The following is a 27,264-nucleotide window of genomic DNA, read 5'->3' as shown; positions in this document are numbered from 1 at the left end:
AGTGAGTACACTGGGACTGAAACTCAGCCTCTAAGAAGAGCAACTCCTGGCGGCCTGAGCGCTCTGACAGGTCCTCTGTCCAGGCATCCTCTCTTGGCTTGCCCGTCGCCTAAACAAGGCTCGTGAGCCTGGTTCTGCAGTTAGGCCAGCTGAGACTCTAAAGACTGTGATTTCCCTGCCCGAAGGGGCGTAAACTCGGTCTCCGGGTAAACTGAGGCAACTGCAGCCTGAGACTGGGGTAAGCGGAAGTGACATTAGCCGCCCTCCGCGGTCTCTTATGCCCAGGTCTGGGTCCGCGGAGTTCTTTTTCCGTCTCAGTGGCGTCAACCTGGGTGAGACCTTGGTGATGCCAAGAAAAAAAAAAGACGTCTTCCGAACCGCCTGAGCAGGAGCCGGAATCGCTCCTCCGGCCTAGAGCCGGAAGCGGAAGCGCTGTCGGTGTTGCCTTCCATCTCTTCCGGAGCGAGCTTCGGGAGTTGGAGTTCCGTTGCTCCGCAAAGGTGGTGCCGGGTAGGCGGCCAGGGAGAGGCGGGTTTGGCCCACGGCAGCGGCGCTTCCTCGGCCTCTGCGGATCCGCGAGCGCGACCCGTATCTCCGCCGCGCGGCTGGTTCCGTCCTGCGTCCTCAGGAATTGGCGGGTCCGGCGCCTTCAGGTGAGTGCGAGGTGAGAGCTGTTGAGAGCGTTGGCACCCTGTATATTTACAGACAAATGTATCTTCAGAAATTCGGCGTCCTCTTCGCACGCCACTTATTTATCTCCAACGCTTACTTACATTTGGGTAAGAAGCCGCTTTCTTAGTTGTCTGTGTGTACTGAAAGCAGCCAAACAGTATTCAGTCATTCTGTCCACCTGAACTTCTTAGGCCCTGCCCACAGGAGTCAAAGGGTGGAGACTGTTGAAGTACTGGGATTGGTTTGTTTCGGAAGAAAAAAAAAGTGTGTGTGTGTGTGTGTGTGTGTGTGTGTGTGTGTGTCAGTGAGTGAGCTGTGTTGATGCAAAACAACAACAACAACAACAACAACACCACCCCAAAAAACCCTCTCACCTCAAAGGTAGTAAGAGCTGATTCTAAATCAAATAATGACCATGTCCCGAGAACATTTGTTGCCCCAAATAACATGTTCTAATGTAGAAGTGGTTCCATGATTTGTTTTTCTTTTCATTTATTTTTTTCTGCCAGTCAGGCTACACAGCAAGAGTGACACCGTAATCCCAAAGTAGATCAGGTTGGCCCGGAACAGAGTTTGGCCTGTCTTCTTCTGAGTGCTAGGATTAAAAGCGTAGGCGACTACACCTGGCAATGTGAACTTTTTGTAGTTCTAGACCAAAAGTCATCAGTCAAGGCAATGTGAAAACCTTGGTGGAAACACCAGGTAAAAAATAGGTTGTTACCCTTTGGACTGGTGGAAGCTAGTGTTCTGCTAAGAATACAGACCAAAGGTTGTACCTGACATTTGAAATGATGTTACATCAGATACAGAGGTAGCATTAGATGGATTTTAAGGAGACTAAACGTAGTCCCAGATGACTTTTGCTCTAGATCTGCAGCATTCATCGAGTTCTAATTAGCCTTATAGAATCTTTGATATAAATGTGGCCTTTTTTTTAAACTTCAGATTTCATCTGTTTCAAAGGAAATAGTTTGAAAATTGCAGGCTTGGTAATTGAACTTTAAGTGTTCGGTAATGCATCATAAAATAAGGAAATTAGGGACCGAGGAGATGGGTCAGTGGTTAAAGGCTCTTGCTGCTATTACAGAGGACTCAGGTTCTATTGCCAGCACCCATATGGAAGCTCACAACTGTTAATAACTCCAGTCATAGGTGATCTAACCCCCTCTTCTGACCTCTTTGGGTACCAGGCGCATTCATAGTACACAGACATACATGCAACCGAAACACATAAAACACATGAATCTAAAAAATAATAAAGATATTAAAATGTCATTAACGTGTGGTCTTTATGGAAAAAGATTTTCCATATTGTTCAAAAATATGCTTTTGGTTGTTCTTTTTTTTTTATTGAGAAAAGGAGAAAAAAAACCCAAAAAAACAAGTTTCCACCTCCTCCCAGCCTCCCATTTCCCTCCCCCTCCTCCCACCCTACGCCCCCTCCTCCCACCTTTCTCCCCCTCCCCCCACTCCTTTCCACCTCCCTCTCCAGTCCAAAGAGCAGTCAGGGTTTTCTGCCCTGTGGTAAGACCTAGGACCTCCCACCTCCGTCCATATCTAGGAAGGTGAACATCGAAACTGGCTAGGCTCCCACAAAGCCATCACATTACGTAGGATCAAACCCCCATGCCATTGTCCTTTGCATCTCATCAGCCCTCATTGTTCGCCATGTTCAGAGAGTCCAGTTTTATCCCATGCTTTTTCAGTCACAGTCCAGCTGGTCTTGGTGAGCTCTCAATAGATCAGCTCCACTGTCTCAGTGGGTGGGTGCATCCCTCGTGGTCCCGACTTCTTTGCTCATGTTCTCCCTCCTCATTGGGACCTTGGGAGCTCAATCCAGTGCTCCAGTGTGGGTCTCTGTCTCTATCTCCATCCATCACTAGATGAAGGTTCTATGATGATATGCAAGGTATTCGTCAGTATTGCTCTAGGATAGGGTCATTTCAGGTTCCCTATCCTCAACTGCCCAAGGAACTAACTGGGGACCTCAGCTTGGGCACCTGGGAGCCCCTCTAGGGTCAGGTCTCTTGCCAACCCTAAAGTGGCTCCCGCTTTTGGTTGTTCTTGGTTCTAAGATACCATCAAAGGTAGTTTTGTCTCCCTAAGATTTATTTTATTATTTATTTATATGCTTTTGTCTGTGTGCTTATATGTGCAAGTGAGTGTGGGTACCTGAAGAAGCCAGAAGAGGGATCCCCTGGAACTGGAGTTAGTTAGTTGTAAGCCTGCTCCTTTGAAAGAGCCATCTCTCTCGTTCCCTTTAGGAGGTTTATAGTATTGAAAGTGATTATGTCCTTAAGGCTCTCTGTGTTTAGAGCAATGGTTATAGTTATTCTGTTGTGTTGTTTTGAAACACTCCCTCATTCTTTCAGAAAGTTGTGTACTGTGATATTATGTTTCTTTATTTTGTAGTGCAAGGGTTTGAATTCATAGCCTTGTACATGTGAGGCAACTCCTGTACCACCGATGTACATCCCTCTGGACACATTTAAATGTTTTGTTCATTTCTTATATACATGAGTAGCTGGTTATGGCAAAGTGACACAATCCAGCCTATAACCATTCTTAGAGAGCTTGTAACAATCGGAAAAGCTTAATATTAACCAAGGAAATAAATATGCAACTGCAAATTGATGAGTACTCATAAGGGGCAATGTTTTTCCTGTCTTTGTATGCAAATAGGCCAAATGAATAAACGAATGATGATTTAAATCAAAATATAGATGTTGGAGTTAGTCATACTGAGAGGGAAGGGAGTGGAAGACAGTGATCCCATCTTACTACCAAAATATTATTAGGTATTGGGGCTGTCTATTTTAGTGTGTCATCTGAGTCTCCTTGGAGAGGGTTGTTATTGTTAGACCAGGATTGGTGGAGGGAACATGAAAATAAAAGAGGAGACCAACTTCAATAGAAGCACATTGCTATTGTCCTTTATTGCAGAAATGGAGGCTGTGTGTCAAGGTGCAGGGGACTTGGGGTTTTGGAGGGCAGAGAAAAGATGGAAATTTTATCTGTGTGTTGTTCTTTGTAGTCTCAGAGCCAAGACATGCCTGCAGATTTTTTTTTTCATATGTTGTCATGTTTCTCTTGGCTCCTGACTGCAGATGTTCTTATCAGTGTTGGCTTTCTTTTCAGACATGTTTTCTTGTTAGTATGCAGAGTTCAGTTTCTCAGGCCCCCTGAGACCCTTTACTTTAGGTCATTAATTCTTTAGTGTATTGTTATGCTGTGTTCCTGAAGAAGGTGGGTCTCACTGAGCTCTTGCTTGCAATAATAATGCTTGGTGACAGAGCTGTTAGGTAGCTTGGAAAATGTGTATTATTTCCCTTTGGAGGTGGAAGCAAACTCTGGCTGAGAGCCTGTTGAAATAAGCATAGAACATGTTGGGAGAGCACTGCACAATTGATTGGAGTCCAGTAATTGCTAGGTGTTGAATGGATGGAATCAGTAATTTCTTCAAGAGTATTGCTTCTGGGGGGCTAGGTGGTGGTACCACCAAGTTAAAGTTATAGGAAACCATTAATAGATTCCCTTTATGTTTGGATTTTAGCAAACAAAGCTGGCCAAAGATGGAGAAATAATAGAGATAATCACCCTCCTAGAATGGTTTCTCGTATAAAATTTAATCCTGGAGTCCCTATTTTAGCATATTTTCTGTTAGATGTTTTAACTAGGGATCTGTGCTGCCATTTTACCAAGCCAGGAAGTGGGAATGTCTTTGATTTTATTTAATGTCCAATATGTAATGTTTTTCTGTAATGCAGGCTATGACTGTGGGAAATCTAAGCAAGGATAGAGTTCAAATAAAACATGTTTGTTGTTTTCTTCTGTGTTTATTCATTTGCTTGAGACTTTTGGGGTATATTTAATTTTAGTGGACTCCCCAGGCATGCTATAATCTGAAAACAAGATTGACTGAACTCATACATCTTTGTTAAGTGGTGTATTTTAGCAAGAGTTAAAATTTAAACACATCCCCGTTCCCTTAGTTTAAAACCACAAAGTAACCTGAGTCAAGTGGCAATGTATAAGACCTGACACATAAAAGTACCATGCTAAAACTCACTAGCTTTAAATTATTATCAAATGAAGAACTTGAAATTGAGAACAGTGTTGTTCTTCTTGGTGTTGATTGTGTCTTTCTAGATTGGGAGCTTAAGCTTAAGTGTTTAGGTGTTTAGGTAAATACCAAGGAGAAAGGAAAGAGTTGTTGGTACCTAAAGACCTAGAGATACAAGTGATTTTATTTATTTTATTATTTATTTATTACTTAGTAACTGATTTTATTTGCTAGTTTTTTCTTTATACACAGGAATTATGCATTTTGGTGTATGATGTAGTATTTTAGAACCATTTTGTTCAATATATAATGACCAGATGAGGGTAATTAGCTTACGTACAACTTCAGACATTTTTGTGTTAGGGACATTGAAAACCCTTTCCATATTAGCTGTCTTTTTTGAAAGTATTTTATTTTATTTTTTTTATGTGAGTGTTTTGCCTGTAGTTGTACCATTTATATGCAGGTGCCCAAGTCAGAAGAGTAGTTGTGAGCCCACATATGAATTCTGAGACCTAAACCTCAGTATAAAATGAATAATAAAAACCCAGACACAGATATTGGGGTTCAGCCTGATGATCAGAAAAGCAAAACAATTAGCCACTGGCTCTTAATCTCTTCCTTAGTCTGAAATGGACGATGCTGTCTCCATGAATCTTCAAACTGAGACTGAGCATGAGATCTGTCTCCTCCCGTTTCATATTCCTCTCTAGTGCTGGGATTAAAGGTATGTTCCACCACTGCCTGTGCTATATGGTTGAATAGTGTGGCTGCTTTGCATTCTGATCTTCAGACAAGCTTTATTTATTAAAAAACAAATACTATGCCACTATATATTCCCTTTTTTCTCTAAAATAAAAAGGAAGCTATAGTTAATATGGGAAAAATTATATACAATAAGTACAATCAATATATATATATATAATATACAGGCAGTAAATATATCAACAATGTCCATTTGCATTTGACAAATTTAGAGAAAATACTCCATATCTATCCTATTTTGCTGAGTCCAAAGTCTTGTACCTAATTTGCTTTCTATCATGACTTGTGTAACCATCTAAAACTGTCTTTTGATATCTCTCAACCTTACACACTTTACACCTCTTTAGTGAATTTCTTTTCTGCATCTGATAAACATGGAAAACTTTCACTATAACTATCTAGTCTTCAACTACCTCAGAGACCTGAGAAGGAAATGATATTAACCGAGTAAGCAGGAAGTACAAGCAATCAACTTCCAAAAAATGTGAGAAATGACAGAAACAACTGGTTTCCTGGACAGTCATCAAGAGTTATTCTGTAATGTTGGGGTTTCCATCCTCAGTCTAAAGGCCTCGAATATTAGGCAGACTTTTCTATGAACCAGGATTTTTTTTGAAGGACTGTCCCACCTTGAAAAATAGTGATAGAAGAGGAATCCCAGATCAAAGGCACAGAAAATATATTCAACAAAATCACAGAAGAAAACTTTTCCTAACCTAAAGAAGGATATTCCTATAAATGTACAAGAAGCTTACAAAACACCAAATAGACTGGACCAAAAAAAAGTCCATTTGCCATATAATAATCAAAACAGTAAACATGCAGAATAAAGAATATTAAGAACCACAAAGAAAAAGACCAAGTAATATAATGACAGACCTTTCAAAATTATATCCAACTTCTCAATGGAAACTCTGAAAGCTAGAAGGTCCTGGACAGATGTTATGCAAACACTAAGATACCATGGATGCCAGCCCAGACATCTATACCCAGCAAAGCTTTCAATCATCATAGACGGAGAAAACAAGATATTTCATGACAAAACAAGATTTAAATAATTCCTATCCACAAATCCAGCCTTACAGAAAGTACTAGAAGGAAAACTCCACCCAAGGCTATTGTACAAAATATTTGCACAGGGTGGGGATATTTAATATCCCCTGTGGGAGAATCTTCCATTGATCTCCCTTAGCCAACTGAGAATTATTATAAGTAGGCACTTGTGAAGGCATTTTTTTTCTCTTTTTCTTGTAAAGGTATAGTGAAGAAACAGTCTTTAAAACATTAACTAAATGGAGGCGTGACGGCGCCGGACGCGGCTGAGCGGCGGCCAGACCCAAGCGGCTGGGACAGGCATGCAATAAGGAGAGCAGATCGCCCTACTACAATTGAATCAAAGAGGTAGGCCTTTGGTTGGCCAGGTCACTGGCACAAGGGGAGCCTGGTCCTGTCCTGAAGATCCTTCGGAGGGGTGAGAGGGTTCTTGGCCTGCAGCAGGAACCACGAAAGGGAGTGAGGGCATTTTGTAAGCGGAGCCCTTGGCCAGCAGGGAAACCTGATCCGGTTTCTAAAGGATCCATTGGATAGGATCAATAGGAGGAGATGGGCAGGCGCCAAGGCAAGAACTCACCCAATAATCCGAAAAACAACATGAAAACATCAGAACCCAATGATCTTACAACCGAAGTATTTGAACAACCTAACACAGAAGAAGTGGAAAAAATCGACTTTATGAAGATAATAGAGTCCCTTAAACAACATGTAAAAAATGCCCTTATAGAAATGGATGAGAAGTATAACAAAAAGTTTGAAGAAATGAGTAAATACGTACATGATACCCTGGGAAACCAAGAAAAAACCATCAAACAGGTAATGGAAACAGTTCAAGAATTGAAAACTGAAATGAAGGCAAAGAAGAAAATACAAACTGAGGACCAGCTGGATATGGAAAATCTAGGCCAACGAGCAGAGTCTACAGAAACAAGCATAATCAATAGAATACAAGAGCTAGAAGAAAGACTCTCAGATGCTGAGGACACCATAGAGAAAATAAACGAACAGATCAAAGAAAACAGCAAAGCCAACAAATTCTCAACACAAAACATTCAGGAACTATGGGACACAATAAAAAAACCAAACCTAAGAATAATAGGAATAGAAGAAGGAGAAGAGTCACAGCTCAAAGGCTCAGAAAATATTTTCAACAAAATTATGGAAGAAAACTTTCCCAACTTAAAGAAAGATATTCATTTAAATATTCAAGAAGCATACAGAACACCAAACAGACTGGATCAAAGAAAAACATCTCCTCGCCATATAATAATCAAAACACAAAATATACAGGTTAAAGAAAGAATATTAAGAGCTGCAAAAGAAAAAGGGCAAGTAACTTATAAAGGTAAACCGATCAGACTTACACCTGACTTCTCGATGGAAACTATGAAAGCCAGAAGGTCCTGGATAGAGGTTCTGCAGAAGCTAAGAGACCATGGATGCAAACCCAAACTACTATACCCAGCCAAGCTATCGTTCACTATCAACGGAGAAAACAAGACATTCCAGGATAAGAACAAATTTAAACAATACGTAGCCACAAATCCAGCCCTACAGAAAGTAATAGAAGGAAAATCGCAACCCAAGGAATCCAACACTGCCAACACTGCCTACAATAACCCAGGCATCTAATGACCCTTCACGAGCACATCTCAAAGAAAGGAGACACACAATCTCTACTACCAAAAGCAATAAGAATAACCGGAGTAAACAACCACTGGTCATTAATATCACTTAATATTAATGGGCTCAATTCACCTATAAAAAGGCACAGGCTAAAAGATTGGATACGAAAACAGGATCCAACATTCTGCTGTTTGCAAGAAACACATCTCAACCACAAAGACAGGCACCTACTCAGAGTAAAGGGTTGGGAAAAGGTGTTTCAAGCAAATGGTCCTAAGAAAAAAGCAGGTGTGGCCATACTAATTTCTAACAAAACTGACTTCAAACTAAAATCAATCAGAAGAGACCGAGACGGTCACTTTATACTCATAACAGGAACAATTCATCAGGAGGACGTCTCAATCCTGAATATATACGCCCCCAATATAAAAGCACCTACTTATGTAAAAGAAATATTACTAGAACTCAAGGCAGACATCAAACCACACACACTAGTAGTAGGAGACTTCAACACACCTCTCTCTCCAAGGGACAGGTCAATCAGACAGAAACCTAATAGAGAATTAAGAGAATTATTGGAGGTAATGAAGCAAATGGACTTAACAGACATCTATAGAACATTCCACCCAAATAGGAAAGAATATACCTTCTTCTCTGCAGCTCATGGAACCTTCTCAAAAATTGACCACATACTCGGAAACAAAGGAAACCTCCACAGATACAAAAAAATATCAGTGTCCACCTGTGTCTTATCAGATCATCACGGATTAAAGTTAGAAGGCAACAACCACGCTGCCCCCAAAAAACCGACAAACTCATGGAAACTGAACAGTCAACTACTGAACCACACCTGGGTCAAGGAAGAAATCAAGAAAGAAATTAAAGTCTTCCTTGAATTTAATGAAAATAAAGGGACAACATACTCAAACCTATCGGACACAATGAAAGCAGTGCTAAGAGGAAAGTTCATAGCACTAAGTGCCCACTTAAAGAAAACGGAGAATGCATACATTGGGGACTTAAAAACACACCTGAAAGCTCTAGAAAAAAAAGAAGCAGACGCGCCCAGGAGAAGTAGAAGACTGGAAATAATAAAACTGAGGGCTGAAATCAACAAAATAGAAACACAGAAAACAGTCCAAAGAATCAATGAAACAAAAAGCTGGTTCTTGGAGAAAATCAACAAGATCGACAAACCCCTATCCAAACTAATTAAACGACAGAGAGAGAACACGCAAATAAATAAGATCAGAAATGAAAAGGGGGACATAACCGCAGACACAGAGGAAATTCAGAGAATCATTAGATCTTACTACAAAAGCCTGTATGCCACAAAACTGGAAAATACAAAAGAAATGGACATTTTTTTTAAATAAGTATCATATACCAAAGCTAAACCAAGACCAGGTGAATGATCTAAATAGACCGGTTTCTCGCGAAGAATTAGAAATGGTTATCAAAAATCTCCCTTCGAAAAAAAGCCCAGGACCAGATGGTTTCAATGCAGAATTCTACCAGAACTTCCAAGAAGAATTAATACCTATACTCCTTAAGGTATTTCACAATATAGAATCAGAAGAGTCATTGCCAAATTCCTTTTATGAAGCTACAGTTACCCTGATACCAAAACCACAAAAAGACCCAACCAAGAAAGAGAATTACAGACCGATCTCACTCATGAACATCGACGCAAAAATCTTCAATAAAATACTGGCAAACCGAATCCAAGAACACATAAGAAAAATTATCCATTATGATCAAGTAGGCTTCATCCCAGAGATGCAGGGCTGGTTCAACATACGCAAATCTATCAATGTAATCCACCATATAAATAAACTGAAAGAAAAAAACCATATGATCATTTCACTAGATGCGGAAAAAGCATTCGACAAAATTCAACACCCCTTTATGATAAAGGTCTTGGAGAGAATAGGGATACAAGGGTCCTACCTAAATATAATAAAAGCTATTTACAGCAAGCCAACAGCTAACATTAAATTAAACGGAGAAAAACTCAAAGCCATCCCACTAAAATCAGGAACACGACAAGGATGTCCACTCTCGCCATACCTCTTCAATATAGTGCTTGAAATTCTAGCAATAGCAATAAGACAACATAAGGAGATCAAGGGGATTCGTATTGGAAAGGAAGAAGTTAAGCTTTCGTTATTTGCAGATGATATGATAGTGTACATAAGCGACCCCAAAAATTCTACCAAAGAACTCCTACAGCTGATAAACAGCTTTAGTAACGTGGCAGGATACAAGATCAACTCCAAAAAATCAGTTGCCTTCCTATACACCAAGGATAAGGAAGCAGAGAGGGAAATCAGAGAAGCATCACCTTTCACGATAGCCACAAATAGCATAAAATACCTTGGGGTAACTCTGACCAAGGAAGTGAAAGATCTACTTGACAAGAACTATAAGTCTTTGAAGAAAGAAATTGAAGAAGACACCAGAAAATGGAAAGACCTCCCTTGCTCTTGGATTGGGAGGACCAACATAGTAAAAATGGCAATTCTACCAAAAGCAATCTATAGATTCAATGCAATCCCCATCAAAATCGCATCAAAATTCTTCACAGATCTGGAGAAGACAATAATCAACTTTATATGGAAAAACAAAAAACCCAGGATAGCCAAAACAATCTTATACAATAAAGGTTTGTCTGGAGGCATTACCATCCCTGACTTCAAACTCTATTACAGAGCTACAGTATTGAAAACAGCTTGGTATTGGCATAAAAACAGAGAAGTCGACCAATGGAATCGAATAGAAGACCCTGACATTAACCCACAAACCTATGAACACCTGATCTTCGATAAAGGAGCTAAAAGTATACAATGGAAAAAAGAGAGCATCTTCAACAAATGGTGCTGGCAAAACTGGATGTCAATCTGTAGAAGAATGAAAATAGATCCATATCTATCACCATGCACAAAACTCAAATCCAAATGGATTAAAGACCTCAATATCAGTCCGAACACACTGAACCTGATAGAAGAGAAAGTGGGAAGTACTCTACAGCACATGGGCACAGGAGACCACTTCCTATGTATAACCCCAGCAGCACAGACACTAAGGGCATCATTGAATAAATGGGACTTCCTGAGGCTGAGAAGCTTCTGTAAAGCAAAGGACACTGTCACTAAGACAAAAAGACAACCCACTGACTGGGAGAAGATCTTCACCAACCCTGCAACTGACAAAGGTTTGATCTCCAAAATATATAAAGAACTCAAGAAACTAGACCGTAAAAGGCTAATCAACCCAATTATAAAATGGGGCACTGATCTGAACAGAGAATTCTCAATAGAAGAACTTCAAATGGCCAAAAGACACTTAAGGTCATGCTCAACTTCCTTAGCGATCAGGGAAATGCAAATCAAGACAACTTTAAGATACCACCTTACACCTGTCAGAATGGCTAAAATAAAAAACACCAATGATAGCCTTTGCTGGAGAGGTTGTGGAGAAAGGGGTACACTCACCCATTGCTGGTGGGAATGCAAACTTGTGCAACCACTCTGGAAAGCAGTGTTTCGGTTTCTCAGGAAATTCGGGATTAACCTACCCCTGGATCCAGCAATACCACTCTTGGGAATATACCCAAGAGAGGCCCTATCATACAACAAAAGTATATGCTCAACTATGTTCATGGCAGCATTGTTTGTAATAGCCAGAACCTGGAAACAACCTAGATGCCCTTCAACGGAAGAATGGATGAAGAAAGTATGGAATATATACATATTAGAGTATTACTCAGCAGTAAAAAACAAGGACTTCTTGAATTTTGCATACAAATGGATGGAAATAGAAAACACTATCCTGAGTGAGGTAAGCCAGACCCAAAAAGAGGAACATGGGATGTACTCACTCATATTTGGTTTCTAGCCATAAATAAAGGACATTGAGCCTATAATTCATGTTCCTAGAGAAGCTAAATACGGTGAATCCAAAGACAAACACATAGGCATCCTCAGGAATATTAACCTTCATCAGGCGATGAAAGGAGACAGAGACAGAGACCCACACGGGAGCACCGGACAGAAATCTCAAGGTCCAAATCAGGAGCAGAAGGAGACGGAGCACGAGCAAGGAACTCAGGACCATGAGGGGTGCACCCACACACTAAGACAATGGGGATGTTCTATTGGGATCTCACCAAGGCCAGCTGGCCTAGGTCTGAAAAAACATGGGATAAATCCGGACTAGCTGAACATAGCGGACAATGAGGAATACTGAGAATTCAAGAACAATTGCAGTGGGTTTTTGATCCTACTGCACGTACTGGCTTTGTGGGAGCCTAGGCAGTTTGAATGCTCACCTTACGAGACCTGGATAGAGGTGGGCAGTCCTTGGGCTTCCCACAGGTCAGGGAACCCTGATTGCTCTTCGAGCAGATGAGGGGGGGGACTTGATCGGGGGAGGGGGAGGGAAATGGGAAGCGGTTGTGGGGACGAGGCAGAAATCCTTAATAAATAAATAAATTAAAAAAAAATAAAACATTAACTAAAAGATAAAATCAATAACTATTACTTTTAGGTAATAGAGAAAGCAAAGGAATTCCAGACTATAGAGAACCCATGGTCTGAATCACCTTCTTAAGAACTCTTTGATCTGCTACCATTCTCCATTTTCCAGATTTCTTTTTGACAAGTATTGGAGAATTCCAAGGACTGGTTGATTCTTCAATATGCTGAGCATATAGCTGCTCCTGTATCAGCTGTTCTGAAGCCTATAGTTTGTCTGCTGTTAAAGGCCTTGTACAACCCATACAGGTTTGTCTGTCAACCATTTTAAAGATAGGGTTGTTGGTACCTTTGAAAGATCAGTAGCTGTTGTGCCCTGTTCTTGTACAACCTGAATGGGCAGTGACTGTTTTTTAGCATATCTTGTAATATTTTTCCCCAGACATATACATTAATTTATGGTTTGTTTGTAAGATTGAGGGAATGTTAATGAGGGTATTCCATTGATATAACAAATTATAGTAGCATAATCTCCTCCTCCAAGAAGTTGATCTTGTTATATTTCCATACCTTTAGCTTCACTCTGTTTTTCAGTAGTGTTAGCCTCTTCTCTCAACCATGTCTTCCATTGTAATTGTGGACCAAGCTCTAAAACAGTATTAACCAAGTCTGTCTTGTCTTTTGGGATAATTTTATTACAAACTGACCATGAGTCATCATTTGCTTCACAAAAGGTAAATGCATGCCATATGAGACTATTGCTTCCTTGAATCTCCTTGAATCTAACATTGGCACAGGAGTCCATTTACTATTTACAGAGCCTCTTTCATTTGGCAGAGGGTTACTGGATATATTAAAGTTGGTTGTTTGATACCTTAGGCTGTTCCTGTCTAACCTGATAATGCAATGCTGAAATTGATTCGCCATTAAATCCTCTATCTGGGTTTGAATATCTTTATGATCTGTTTTATTAAGTTTTTCTAAAACTTGTATTTTAGCACTCAGATTAACCAACTTTCTAGTGATAAAATGAGATGTTTATAATTGACATTAAATGAATTCCATCTAATCTCATTTAATTGTTCCATTTTATTGCTGTCCAGTGTATTATCATACTGTGACCCAAATTCCTCCATTGTAATATGTTTTTCATTTTTTAATGTGAAAAAAATCTCTTAACTAATTCTTCCCTCTAAGAATTTCCAATTGTCTTACCAAATCTGCTGACAATGATTATGGAGATGTGATGCTTTTTGTTGCTGCGTAGAACAGTGAAAGCTGACTGGATTTTAAGCCAACTATCTAGTTTGGCAGCAGACTGAGAAGAGGGTTCAGGGAGAGTCTGCCAGGAGAGAAGAAAGCAAAACCTAGCTGGTATGGTGGTGATTCTGGCCATGTGTAGCGGGAAATGGCCTTTTCATGAATTTGTACCCTAAACGTTTGTGCCAGATGTAGCACGAATAATAAAAAAACAGAGACATATATTGGTGTTCAGCCTGAATATCAGGAGTATAGTAACACATCTGGTTGTCTTGTATTTAGTCAACAGCTAAAGATATTCTTCCTTTACATATTGGCCAACACAGCTCATTGCCTGTTTCAGCGGTTCTGTAACCTCGTTATGTCTGTTTCTCAAGGGACATAGTTGGTGTTTTCCAAATGATACCTGAAGTACTACAACAATGGTGCCATCAGTTTTTGCAGAAGAAATTCTTACTGTATCGACCTTTTTCTAGGACTACAGGTATGACATGACATTAATGACATCCTGTATGAACATTGATTTGGTATTTTTTAAGTGCACATGTGTATATATACATATTTGTGTTTGAATCCATGTGTGTGTGCATGTATGTAGAGGCTAGAGAATGATCTCATGTGTCATATTCAGGGATGCCATCCATTTCCTGAAACAGGGCCTTTCATTTGCCTGGAGCTTACTGATTAGACTAGTCTGTGACCAAGGATCCCCAGGGATCCTCCTGTCTCTCTGCCTTTCTAGTTCATGATTACAACTGCATACCACTACACCTGGCATTTTTACATAGGTCCTGAAAATAACACTTGGGTCCCTGTACAAGTTAAGAAACCACTTTACTATCTCTCTAGCCTTTGGCACATTCCTAATGTCAGAGAAATCCATTTTTTAGTCCTTCTTGGCTTTTTTGGGAATATGTTCTTTCTTGGATTTTTTTGAAAAAGGTTTCTTTGTAGCCCTGACTGTCCTGAAACTCACTCTGTAGAGCAGACTAACCTCAAGCTCAGATCTGCCTCCATCTGCCTTCCAAGTGCAGGGGATAATGGCATTCACTATCACCCTCAACTTCCTTGCTGGATTTTCATCACATTTTTAACGTTCTTGTTTGATTTTTGAATTACCCTCATCTGGTCATTATATACTTTACACATGGTACTGAAATACTACACCATACACCAAAATACACAATTCTTATATATCAAGGAAAACACTAGTAAATAAAATCAGTTATAACTTTTGTAGGAGGCCACTTGTTTGTTCCTGGCTGCCCATACTCGAAATAACCACACAGAAAGTGTATTAATTAAATCACTGCCTGGTCTATTAGCTCTAGCTTCTTACTGGCTAGCTCTTACATCTTAATTTAACCTATTTCTATTAATCTGTGTATCACCACATGGCTGTGGCTTACTGGCAAGGTTCTGGCTCATCTGTTCCTGGCGGTGGCTACATGGCTTCTCCTTGACTTTGTCTTCTTTCTCCTAGCATTCAGTTTGGTTTTCCCCACCTACCTATATTCTTCCCTTCCAGACCTAAGACAGATTCTTTATTAACTAATGGTATTCACAGCATAGAGAGGGGAATCCCACATCGTATATCTGTTATAAATAACAAAAAAATAAGCCAAATGACTTGTACTTTAGAGACTAACAATTCTTTCTTTTCTCCTTGGTATTTCACTGGTAAGACAGACAACTAAATGGCCTACATACCTTCCCACTCTATACAGACCTTACCTGACTTTCTCATCTCTAAGTTAAGAAGTAGTCCTGTATAGTTTTTCTAGTGTTTTTAGTCTATTTGTGTAGTGCTTTATTTTCTGTTAGTTTCCTAACCTTTCCCCTTTTCCTGAAATAGCACCCCCTCTATTTGTCCTAGTTTTGAAAACAAGTCCTTTTCTAAGGAATGTCTTCCTCCCATTGAGAAGTGCTATTTTCCAGATGAGAATTGAGGGTCAAAGTGCTTAAAGCTTTAGTTCATCTCTAAGTTGAAGATTGGAACAATTGCATGTTCTTTTTTCTTTTTGAGTCTTGTTTGTTTGTTATATGACCCATTTATAAATTTATTTATTGAGTTTGTGTAACTGGATTGGGTTCAGACAGCATGAGTGGAGGTCAGAGGACAACTTTCAAGAGTTAATTTTCTCCTTCTACCATATGGGTCCCAGAGATTGCACTCAGATAGCATGCCTAGCAGTAAGCACTTTACCTGCTGAGTTATTTTGCTGGTTCTGAATCTAGATGTTTTTGTTCATCAAAAAAATTTGTTTGTTTTGTGTATGAGTGTTTTACCTGCATGTGTGTGCACTATCTGTGTGTCTGGTGCCTGTGGAGGTCAAAAGAAAATAACCAGAGTTATGGATGGTTGTGAGCCACCATGTAGATGCTGGGAACTGAACCCAGGTCCTCTGCAAGAGTTACAAGGACTCTATCCACTGAACCATCTTTCCAGCCCGCTTGAATCTATGTTTTTAAACATAAATGCTACTAATGATAGGAGCTCTTGATACCTTAGGATAACTAATTTTTAAGTTTTTATTTATGTCTACGAGTGTGTTTGTCTGTGTGTCTGTATGAGTGTATTCCATGTGTATGAAGGTATCCACAGAGGTAGAAGAGGGTGATTGATCCCCTGGAGCTGGAGTTACAGGTGGTTGTGATCAGTCCAACATGGGTGCTGAAAACTGAACTCAGTTCCTCTGGAAGATCAGAAAGTGCTCTTAACTGCTCAGCCATCTTTCCCGATGATGTGTTATCATTCTTAGTGGCTTTCGCTCATATCAGCATCAGAAAGAGAAAGAGCTAATTATGATGCTTGATTATTTGATAAGTAAGATTTTCTGATGAATGATCCGTGTCTTCAGGAATGCAAGTCACCATGTAAAAAGAGGAAAGATCACCACAGACCCCTTATATGTATAAATTGCCTAGACATGTCCTTCACATTCTGGAAGAGTGTTCCAGTGTATTGCACCATCATCCTTTCATGATGGAAGCCATCAGTTTGTCCCACGGTAAGTCTAGCTCATACGTTGTGTGCTCTTTGTACAGATAGGTGCTGGTGCTCTGATTACTGCCAGGTCAGAGATGCGTCTGTGGTTTGAATACCAAATTACCCCAATGACATATGAGTGCTGCCTGTAGTGTTGTTTGAAAAGGTTGTAGAACTTTCAGGAGGTGGAGCTTTGCTGGAAAAAGTGGCTCAGTATTGGGTGGTTGAGGTTTTTTAGCCCAGCCCTATTTTCTGTTCACTCTGTTTCCTGACTGCTGATTCAATGTAACCAGCCAGCCTCCTACTCCTGGTGCCATGCCTTCTGCAGAGAGAGATCATCTTGGCCACTCAAGTGAACTGCCCAGATGTGTCTTTCAGTTTCTGGAAGATAAGTGTTCCAGTATATTCTAAGGGTTATATCCTCTTCAGCTATAAGCCAAAACAAACTCTTCCTTAAGTTGCTTCTTTTTATTTTTTAAAAGATTTTTTCCTTTTATTTTTTACCTGTGTTTTGCCTCCATGTGTGTCTGTGGACCACATTTGTGCTTGGTGCCTGTGGACGTCATAAAAGGGCATTAGATCTTCTGAAGCTGGAGTTATGGATGGTTGTGAATTTCTGTGTAGGTGCTGAACATAGGTCCTCTGTAAGAGCAACAAGTGCTCTTAATAACTGAACCATCTTTTCAGCCCCCAAAGTTGTTTCTTGTTGGATATTTTTTTATCATAGCAACAAGAAAAATAATTAATACAGATGACTGAAGTTGGCAAGGGTTGCTGAAGCCTGTTTTATAAGCCAGGTTGCTGATAATGAGTGCACTTGATTTACCCATGAGTCCCTTCACCCGTGTGCAGGTAATAGGCCCTGTTTCTAGGACTTATTGTTCTTTACCTGTAAAATATGACTGGTAAAAAAAAATATGACTGGTATACTTGTCCTTATGGGCAGTGTGGTTACCATTCCTTTTTTTTCTGAGGATGACTACTCTGGTACTCTGTGTGGCAGCCCCGTGTGTCTATGAAATGAGATGTGATAAGATGAGTTGTGTATGTCTGTGTGCCTGCGTGCGTGCATGTGTGCGTGTGTGTGAGAGAGAGAAAGACAGAGAGAGACAGAGACAGAGAGAGCTTGAGAGATTGATTTCCTGTGTTGGACTATATGGGAATTTTGAACTAGGATAGGATGACATCCATGTTTGTAAAAGTGAGAATTATGGATAACTCTGTTTTCTTTTTTCCTATTAGGTTTATTTTCTAGGGACCCAAGCTACTTTCATTGTGAAAAGACAGAGATGGACAGGATGGTGTCCGACTGCCTGACAAGTAGTTACCAGGTGTGACTAAAGTATATCCTGCCATTAGACCCATAAGGCTGACACATTTCCATGTAGGCAGAGATTTTTCTCCAGAGTTTCTGGGAGGAAATAAAACCTTATTCAAGGGCTGAGTGATTAGTTGTATTTCTTCATGACTATGTCCTCTCAAATTGTAAGCCAGAATAGATCCTTTCTTCCTGACGTTGCTTCTTGTCATATATTTTATCATGTCAGTGAGAAAACTAAGCTTTTATACTGGCTTAGGATTACTGTGAATCTCATCCCAGTGTTTCAGTAATTTGTGATTAATCTTTATCCATGACACTGCTTTTGTATTTTTGATTTTATTGTGTTCTGACAGTTGATAAAGGGGACGAATATTCCCCTTTCTGAAAGTTGTTATTCATCTCTCCTCATTTGTCAAGTGTATGGAGTACATTTAACACATTTGAATAGAAGGAAGTAAATGAGATGGGTGAGGTAATGGGATGTGTAATAAAGACATAAGGGTGGAGTCTAGGCACAGTGGTGTATGTCTTTATTCCTAGCACTGGGTCGGTAAAGGGAAAATAGAGAGTTTAGGGTCAGCCAATCTGGCCAACCCTGTCTTTAAAATTAAGATGTAAAAGTGAAAATTAATAGCAGCGAGATAGATATAAAGAGCGCCTAGGGCTATTCACTAAACTCTTGCATGGACTGCTGGAGAACTCCCAACTCTTTGTAATTGAGTTTCCTTCTTCAGTGCCCTGTGAACTTTGATGGAGATGTTAGTTGGCTAAAATCCAAGTGTATGTGATTGTAGGAGTTAGTGACCTTTGAGGATGTGGCTATAGACTTCACCCAGGAAGAATGGACTTTATTGGACACAAAACAAAGGAACCTTTACAGAGAGGTGATGCTGGAGAACTACCAAAACCTGGCCTCATTAGGTGAGGTTCTCCTCATTCCATAGACTCTTATAGAACAAAAATGTGTGTATTTTTCTAATTACATTTTGTTATTTTATGGTGTGTATGTGTGTATCATAGCCCATGAGTGGAGTTCAGAGGACAGCTTTTGGGAGTCATCTCCTATCATATGAGTTCTAGGGATGGAACTTAGGTTGTCAGACTTGGCACCAAGCACCTTTACTTGCTGAGCTATCATACCTATGAATTTTCTACTTTTTAGAATAGGTTATGCAGCTCTCAGGACAGTTAAAAATAACAGAAGAATAGAAAATAACACCTTTAATCCTAGTACCCCAGTACTAGGGAGGCAGAGGCAAGAGGTTCTCTGTGTATTTGAGTTCAGCCTGGTCTAGATATTGAACTGCAGAACAGCCAGGACTACATAGACTCTATCTGAAAAAGAAAAGAAAACAAGACAGGAGAGAGAGAGAGAGAGAGAGAGAGAGAGAGAGAGAGAGAGAGAGGGGGGAATGAGAAACAGGCCTCTAACTCTGCCCTAATGTATTTTAACCAATTGTAGTTTTAAAGACAGTCCTAAAATAACCAGTATTGTTCTTCTGCTCTACTAAAAGGTCGTTTTCAGACTATCTTTGACAACTGAATCAAGAATACTGATCATCTCTGTTTTAATGGTCCCTCCATGTGATTTTGATACACTTAAATATTTAACTACTAGTGTAATCTTTTTCTCTATAATAATAAGAATCTTGTGGATTTGGTGGCACATGCCTTTTATCCTAGTACTCCAGGAAATTGAGACAGGCATATTTCTATAGTTCACAGCCAGTCTGGTCTACAAAGTTTTAGGCCAATTAGAGTGACACAGTTAAAAAAACCTGTCTCAAATTTTTCTTTCACTTTCTTTTCAATTTGATTAATATTAGTGCTTAAAAATGTCTACATTTATTCTTTGTCACAGTGCACATCTAAAAGTCAGTATACAATTTGTGGGAGTCAGTTCTTTCCTTCTACCATGTCCTAGACAAGTAAATCAGGTAGTCATACTTAGTGTCCAACACTTTTACCTGGTGAACTTGTCCCACTGGTTCAGTATTAGTGTTTCTGTCTTGTCCTTGTAACCATCACTTTAGGCTTAAAGGGAAAGAAGTCAGTACCCTTTTCACATAAAGGGGTTTGTACTCAGTGGGATCTTTAGCAGTATTTCATTGCTGTTATTGGAACTGTTGTTTCTAAGTCATGGAAAGGTATATCCTTTCTTGCTTGATCTGCTTTCATGAATGTGTCTTTCTTCTCGTATAGGATGTCAGCTCATCAAACCCAGCTCAAGCTCTTGTTTGGAGACAGAAGAGTTTGGAGTAATCGAGAGAGGAGTTCACCAAGGTAAATGGGAGTTCAGTCTGCTTGGAATACAGTAGCAACACCCCACCCCACCCCAGTTCTGTGGATGGAATGGTAAGCTAAGCAAGTGCTCTACCAACAAGTGAAAGCTTGAATCAGGAGGCTGAGGCTATTGGACTTGAGAGTTTTAGGAGATCTTCATATCTCTAAACTCCATTACTTCCATCTACGTAGACTTTTTTACAATCTCAATAGTCCATATCTTTCTTTTCTCCCTAAAAATGCTGTCCCTGTTTATCAGTGCATTTAAATTTCAGAGTAAGTAAATTATTCATTTTTAAATTTTGACTGCCTATTCTCTTTGTATTTTATGTTTATATTATTATCACTATCATCATTAGTATTGACTACTGGATCCTGAGCCTCTTTTAAAAATATTTATTTTTGTTGTTTTATTTTTTATTTATTTTTTGTTTTTGAGATAAGGTTTCGAGCCTGTCCTGGAGCTCGTTCTGTAGACCATGCTGAGCTTGAACTCACAGAGAACCACCTGCCTTTGCTTCCCAAGTGCTGGGATTAAAAGTGTGTGCCACCACTGCCCAGCTGTTGTTTTAATTGTTATGTGTATGACTATGGGCCTTTGTGAGTTCATGTGTGCCATATGCATACATATGCCTATGGTGGCCAGAAGAAGGTGTTAAGTCTCCTGGAATGGAGTCACAAGTAGTTGTGAACTGTCTGATATGGTTGCTGAATCTGGGTGTTTTATTTATTTATTTATTTTTGAATAAGAATAGCAAGTTTTCATAGCCTCTGAGCCATCTCTCTGGCCTTTAAGATCCCTTCTATTCTGACATGGACCTGAATTCCAGCCTGTAAAACTTTAGACATAGCCAAATTGTTAACATTTAACATAACTTTGTTTTTAACTTGCTTAATATAAAAAAAAATTGAAATGAGTTGTATAATTGTTAATGTTTCTTTTTCACTGTGGATGCACTTACATGTTTTTTGTTGTTGTTTAACTTCAGAGTGGGCTATGCGACTTAACACCAGAGGGACAATGTTTCAGTTAAAAATGTCAAATGAGACACAACTGGTAAGAGTCACAAGAGATATTTCATATTTTCTTTATTGAAATATACTTGGTAATTTTATGTAAATTTCATCAAAATCCTTCAAAAGAAAGAAGTATTAGAGAGAAATAGCCTGTAATCATAGAGTCTAGAAAGATGTTCTAATCCTAGTTTGAAACTTGAGTTCCCATAAACACATATTCCTACTTATAGATATTGGGCTTTTAAAACAATTTCATGAAAACACAGGAAACCTTTCAGAATTAGAGTAGATGGCACACGATCCTTGCAATAGGATTTTTAAATTTACATTAAGTGACGTATATGTAATTATGGGAAACATCATTATCATCATGTTCTTATCTTACACTAATAAATTTGAAAAAGTTTTAATATCTTATTTCCTTTTAATCAACAGTCAAATAGCTACGATGGAAAGAAGCTCTGTGACTTCAAGCCACCTGGAGAAATCATCAAAGAGCCTTCATGTAGTCCGGCACACATAGGTATTGAAAACAGAGGAAACATTTATGATTGTGTTCAGCATGGACAAGCCTTTCCTGCACACCCTGAGGAAGCCTGTTCTGCAGACAAAGGTCCTGAGTTAAGCCAGTGTGGAAAAGACACCAGTCTGGCTACAAGTGCTGCTTACCAGACAACATGTGAACCAGCCAAAGTCCTCAAATCTAGTGAATTTCATCAGGCCCTTAAGGCATGTGAAGACAGACTCTTTAAATGGGCACAGTGTGGTGATGCTTTTAACCCACCTATGAGCCATGCTGGGAATGGGCAAACATGCACTGGAAAAAAACCCTATGAATGTAAGCAGTGTGGGAAAAGTTTTAAATATTCTGCCAACCTTAATATTCATATGCGTACCCACACCGGTGAAAAACCTTATGAATGTAAGGAGTGTGGAAAAGCCTTTTCTAGGTGTTACCCACTAACTCAGCACTTAAAAACTCACACTGAAGAGAAACCCTTTGAATGTAAGGTTTGTGGAAAATGCTTTAGAAATGCCTCATGCCTTAATGATCACTTTCGGGTTCACACTGGAATAAAGCCCTATAAATGTAAGGACTGTGGCAAAGCCTTCACGGGGCGCTCTGGCCTTAGTAAACATTTACCAACACACACTGGAGAGAAGCCTTTTGAGTGTAAGGAATGTGGGAAAGCCTTCACGTCAACCTCAGGCCTTATTAAACATATGAAAAGTCACATGGGGGAGAGACCCTTTGAGTGTGACCATTGCGGCAAAGCTTTTGCTTCTTCCTCAACCCTTATTACACATTTGAGAACACACACTGGAGAGAAGCCCTTTGAGTGTAAAGTTTGTGGGAAAGCGTTTACATGTTCTTCTTACCTTCGCATTCACATGCGGACTCACACTGGAGAGAAGCCCTATGTATGTAAAGAATGTGGCAGAGCCTTCACTGAGCGCACAAGCCTTACCAAGCATTTACGAACACACACTGGAGAAAATCCCTTTGAGTGCAATGTGTGCGGAAAAGCATTTGCGTGTTCTTCCTATCTTCATAATCACATGCGGACTCATACTGGAGAGAAACCTTATATGTGTAAGGAATGTGGGAAAGCCTTTGCTGTTTCTTCACATCTAAGTAAACATGTAAGGATCCACACAGGAGAGAAACCCCATAAGTGTGAGGAATGTGGGAAAGCTTTCACTGTGCGTTCTGGTCTCACAAAACATATACGAACTCACACTGGAGAGAAGCCCTATAATTGTAAAGAATGTGGGAAAGCTTTTACTACATCTTCAGGCCTCCTCGAACATATAAGAAGTCACACAGGAGAGAAACCGTATGAATGTGACCAGTGTGGGAAGGCCTTTGCTTCTTCCTCCTATCTTATTGCACACCTGAGAATTCATACTGGAGAGAAGCCCTTTGAGTGTACAGTGTGTGGGAAAGCATTTACATGTTCCTCCTACCTTCAGATTCACATGCGAACGCACACTGGAGAGAAGCCCTATGGATGTAAAGAGTGTGGGAAAGCTTTTGCTGTTTACTCACATCTCAGTAAACATGTACGAGTTCACAGTGGGGAGAAGGCCTATAAATGTAAAGGTTACGGAATAGCTTTCAGTAGTTCTCATCTTACAGAACACATAAAAACTCTAGAGATAAATTCTTTGATTGGAAGGAATGGAGAGACTGCTTTAGGAAGTTCTGTTACGTTAGGAGTGCATTCAAATTCACAGTGGAAAGAAAGTTTATCAGTATAAGCCATTTGTAAAGTGATTATATAATATTTGACTTCAAAGATGTGAAACAATTGAAGTTGCATAGATGCCTTGTGAACTGAAAAGAGTGGGAAGTCATCAGAATGCTCAAAATCCAGTTCACATGAGCCCACTTTGAAGCTATACAATGTCAGAAAGATGGAAAGCCTTCACTGTTTCATGGATTTTTTATAAGTATGGGAGAGAAACTCTTGATACAATGTGGAAAATTGTATTTCTGCTCAGTGCTTTGATTATCTACAGTATTACAGTGGAGGACGTTGGGAAAGTAAGAAATGTTAGAAAGTAATTATTTACATTAGTTATCAACATTCAGTAAGCGTGAAGTGATTCACATTTGGGTAAATGTGTGTATAGAATATGGAAATTGTTTCTATGTCTTAAGACCTTGTATACTAGCAGAAACTTGGCTTTCTTGATAGTTTTATACATTTGTTTTGAGCATTTTTTGCATTTTCAATACTTGAGAGATATTTTAATATTTTCACTTAATGACTTCCCAGTCTTAATATTGATTCAAGATGTACAAAATTCTGTGGAATATATGTATATGAAGCAATTATCAGAATAATTAAAATGTGATATAGTAATTTTGGTATTATGAAGCACTTTTTACTGCCTTAGAAAATCCAGGTGGAGAACATTGTTAATTATATTCATCAACTGCACTCTTAAGTTACCTTTCTTGTAACTGAAAGTATATAACCTTTAACAATAACTCATAAACATTAACTCTTAGCTCTTGATAACCACAACTACATTTTTCTTCTGTTTGACTATATCCCCCTCTTTTAAAGACAGGGTCTCACTATGTAGTTCTGACTGTCCTGGAACTCACTATGTAAACCAGCCTGGCTTTGAACTCACAGAGATCGTCTGTCTCCTAAGTACTAGGTTTAAATGCATACACCACTTCTCCCAGCTATACTCCATATTTGAATATGGATAATGTATTTTTAGTTTTTGTGCCTGGTTTATTTTCATAACAAAATGTCTTTAGTTTTATCCCTGTTGTCTTGCATGAAAATTTTTTTTAAAGAGGGTAGACAGTCTACTTTTTAAGCACACTCAAAATTTTTGTATGTATGTGTGTATATATGTGTGTGTGTGTGTGTGTGTGTGATGTGTGTATGCATCTCTATGAATATAGACTCTACAATGTGCATGTAGAGATCAGGAAAACTTTGGATTTCATACTTGACTTCCACCTTAAGATAGAGTCAATTTCTCATCTCCCCAGCCCCTATGAAAGTTTCTTTACACAAAGGAACATTTAGGTCATTTCCATACTGTATTGTTGGAAACAAATTGAACTGCTACATTGAACATAGATTACAGATATCTCTGTAAGCATTCCTTGAGTGTATGCCCATAATTAGTTTGTTGGATTATTTAGTTGGTGTATATATAGTTCTATGAGGAGCTTCAATACCATTTTCCAGATAGCTCTACCAGTTTTTATTCTATTCAAAATGATAATATATGTAAGCATTTTTATCTTTATTATTTAGATGCCTTTTATTTCTCTTAATTGGCTCAACTTGCAGAATTATGATGGATATAAGTTCCAAGCAGGGATACTGTTGTTCTTGATTTTAAAGAAAAAGCTTTGGAGGTTTCACTGAGTGTGTTGATTGCCACTGACTTTTCATACATATATAGTCACTGATAAATTTTTGTATGTCATCTATATATTAAATTTGTTGAGAGTATCATGAAAGAGTATTGACTTTTTAAAGTGCTGTTTATTTTGTAACTTTCTGTATGGTGATTTACTTATCCTGTTATGTGTGACACTTGATTATTGTATATAATATATAAATGTTGCATTATAGGTGTGACTCAAAACCACAGTGCATGATCCTTGTATATAGGTGCTTTAAATGGGATGTTTAAACTCATTTGTCAAAAGACAGACATAGACTGAAAGATGACTTACTAGTTAAAGGCACTTAGCATCAAGCCTGACAATTTGAGTTTTGATTCCCATAAAACACAAAATAGAAAGAACTGACTCCTGCAGGTTATCCTCTTTCCTCTACATTTGTGACACATGAGCATACAAATACACAAAATAAATAAATGTAAAAATAAAAGACATAAGTCCACACAAACCTGCAAGCAGGTGAGATACCTGCCTCCAGGCTGCACCCCCAGTTCTGCTACCCACCGGAGGTTTGTCTCACCAAGATTTACTCTGCTGCCCAACAAGAAGAATCTGAGCATGCTCCCTGTTGCCAACACTTCCCCACAACCTAGCAGACTACACAGGCACAGGCACAAACCACACCAGTTGGAAAAACAGCAGACTACATGGACATAGGTGCAAACCACAACGGTTGGCACAGGCAAAACCCACGTCAATTGGAAAAAAAGATGTGTAAACACCGGTGTAAGAATACATTCAACACAGTTGTATGGCTGGGGCAGACTGAGGCCACTGGCAGTGGCACTAGGATTTATCTCTACAGTATGTACTGGCTTTTGGGGATCCTATTCTCTTTGGATGTATACCTTGCTCAGCCTAGATGTAGTAGGGAGGGCCTTGAACTTTCCACAAAGCAATGTGCCTTACCTGCTCTTAGGATTAGATGGAGGTCGGGTGGGAGGGTGTGTGGAGGGAATGGAAGGAGGAGAGGGAGTGGGAATTTGGATTGGTATTTTTTTTAAATCTAATAAAAAAGAGGATACATTCAACAACCAAAAGAGCAAGCAATATGGTATTACCAGAACCCAATGATCCTATAACAGCAAAACCTGAACATTGTGATGCAGCTGAAACACAAGAAAAGAAACTTAAAAATTATTTTATGAAGATGATAGAAGCTCTTAAAGAGGAAATGAAAAAAATCCCTTAAAGAAGTTGAGAAAAAAAGGAAAAATGAAAGAAATCAATAAATTTCTTAAAGAAAGCCTAGAAAAAACAAACAGGTGAAGGAAAGCAGTTTAAGACTTGAAAACTGAAGTAGAAACAAAACACAAGTTGAGGGAATTCTGGAAATGGAAAATCTGGGAAAGTGTACAGGAACTACAGAGAGAAGCATCATCAACAGAACACAGGAAGAAATAGAAGAGAGGATCTTAGGTATTGAAGATAGGATAGAGAAAGTAGATTCATCAGTCAAAGAAAATGTTAAATCCAATAAATTCCTAACACAAAACATCCAGGAATTGTGGGACACCATGAAAAGACAAAACTTAATAATAGGGATGGAAGGGGAAGAATCCCAGCTCAAAGGCACAAAACCATATTCAAAGAAGTTCAACATATTCAACAAACAAAGTAGAAGAAAACATTTTCAACCTAAAGAAGGACATGCTTATAAAGGTACAAGAAGCTTACAGGACACCAAATAGGTTGGACCAAAGAAAAAGTCCCCTTGCCACATAATAAAGCATACAGAATAAGTAAATATTAAGAGCTGCAAAGGAAAAAGGTCAAGTAACATATGAAATCAGA

The 27,264-nt window shown here is 39.2% G+C and overlaps 1 protein-coding gene across 9 annotated transcripts; it reads left to right on the top strand.

Moving 5' to 3' along the window:
• The first annotated feature begins 200 nt into the window (after positions 1 to 200).
• Positions 201 to 26,252, top strand: LOC121451720 (zinc finger protein 883-like). 9 transcript variants are annotated; one of them, XM_041657439.1, is made up of 9 exons: positions 201 to 653; positions 5,362 to 5,462; positions 14,292 to 14,398; positions 16,742 to 16,925; positions 18,146 to 18,234; positions 19,019 to 19,145; positions 20,427 to 20,507; positions 21,497 to 21,564; positions 21,960 to 26,252. In XM_041657439.1, exons 4-9 carry the CDS (start codon positions 16,826 to 16,828, stop codon positions 23,784 to 23,786), a joined length of 2,292 nt encoding a protein of 763 aa, XP_041513373.1. In that variant the 5' UTR covers positions 201 to 653; positions 5,362 to 5,462; positions 14,292 to 14,398; positions 16,742 to 16,825; the 3' UTR covers positions 23,787 to 26,252. The 9 variants fall into 9 exon arrangements, with proteins under 9 accessions (XP_041513373.1, XP_041513375.1, XP_041513377.1 ...); XM_041657440.1 differs by having other exon boundaries at positions 635 to 664; XM_041657441.1 differs by lacking the exon at positions 5,362 to 5,462.
• The last annotated feature ends 1,012 nt before the right edge of the window (positions 26,253 to 27,264 follow it).

Source organism: Microtus oregoni, unplaced genomic scaffold (assembly GCF_018167655.1).
Source record: "Microtus oregoni isolate MIOR12 unplaced genomic scaffold, Mior012 000008F_ref0000371, whole genome shotgun sequence".
NCBI classification, from domain to species: Eukaryota; Metazoa; Chordata; class Mammalia; order Rodentia; family Cricetidae; genus Microtus; species Microtus oregoni.
Note: the sequence above shows the minus strand (reverse complement) of the source record. Positions and strands in the feature narration are given on the sequence as shown.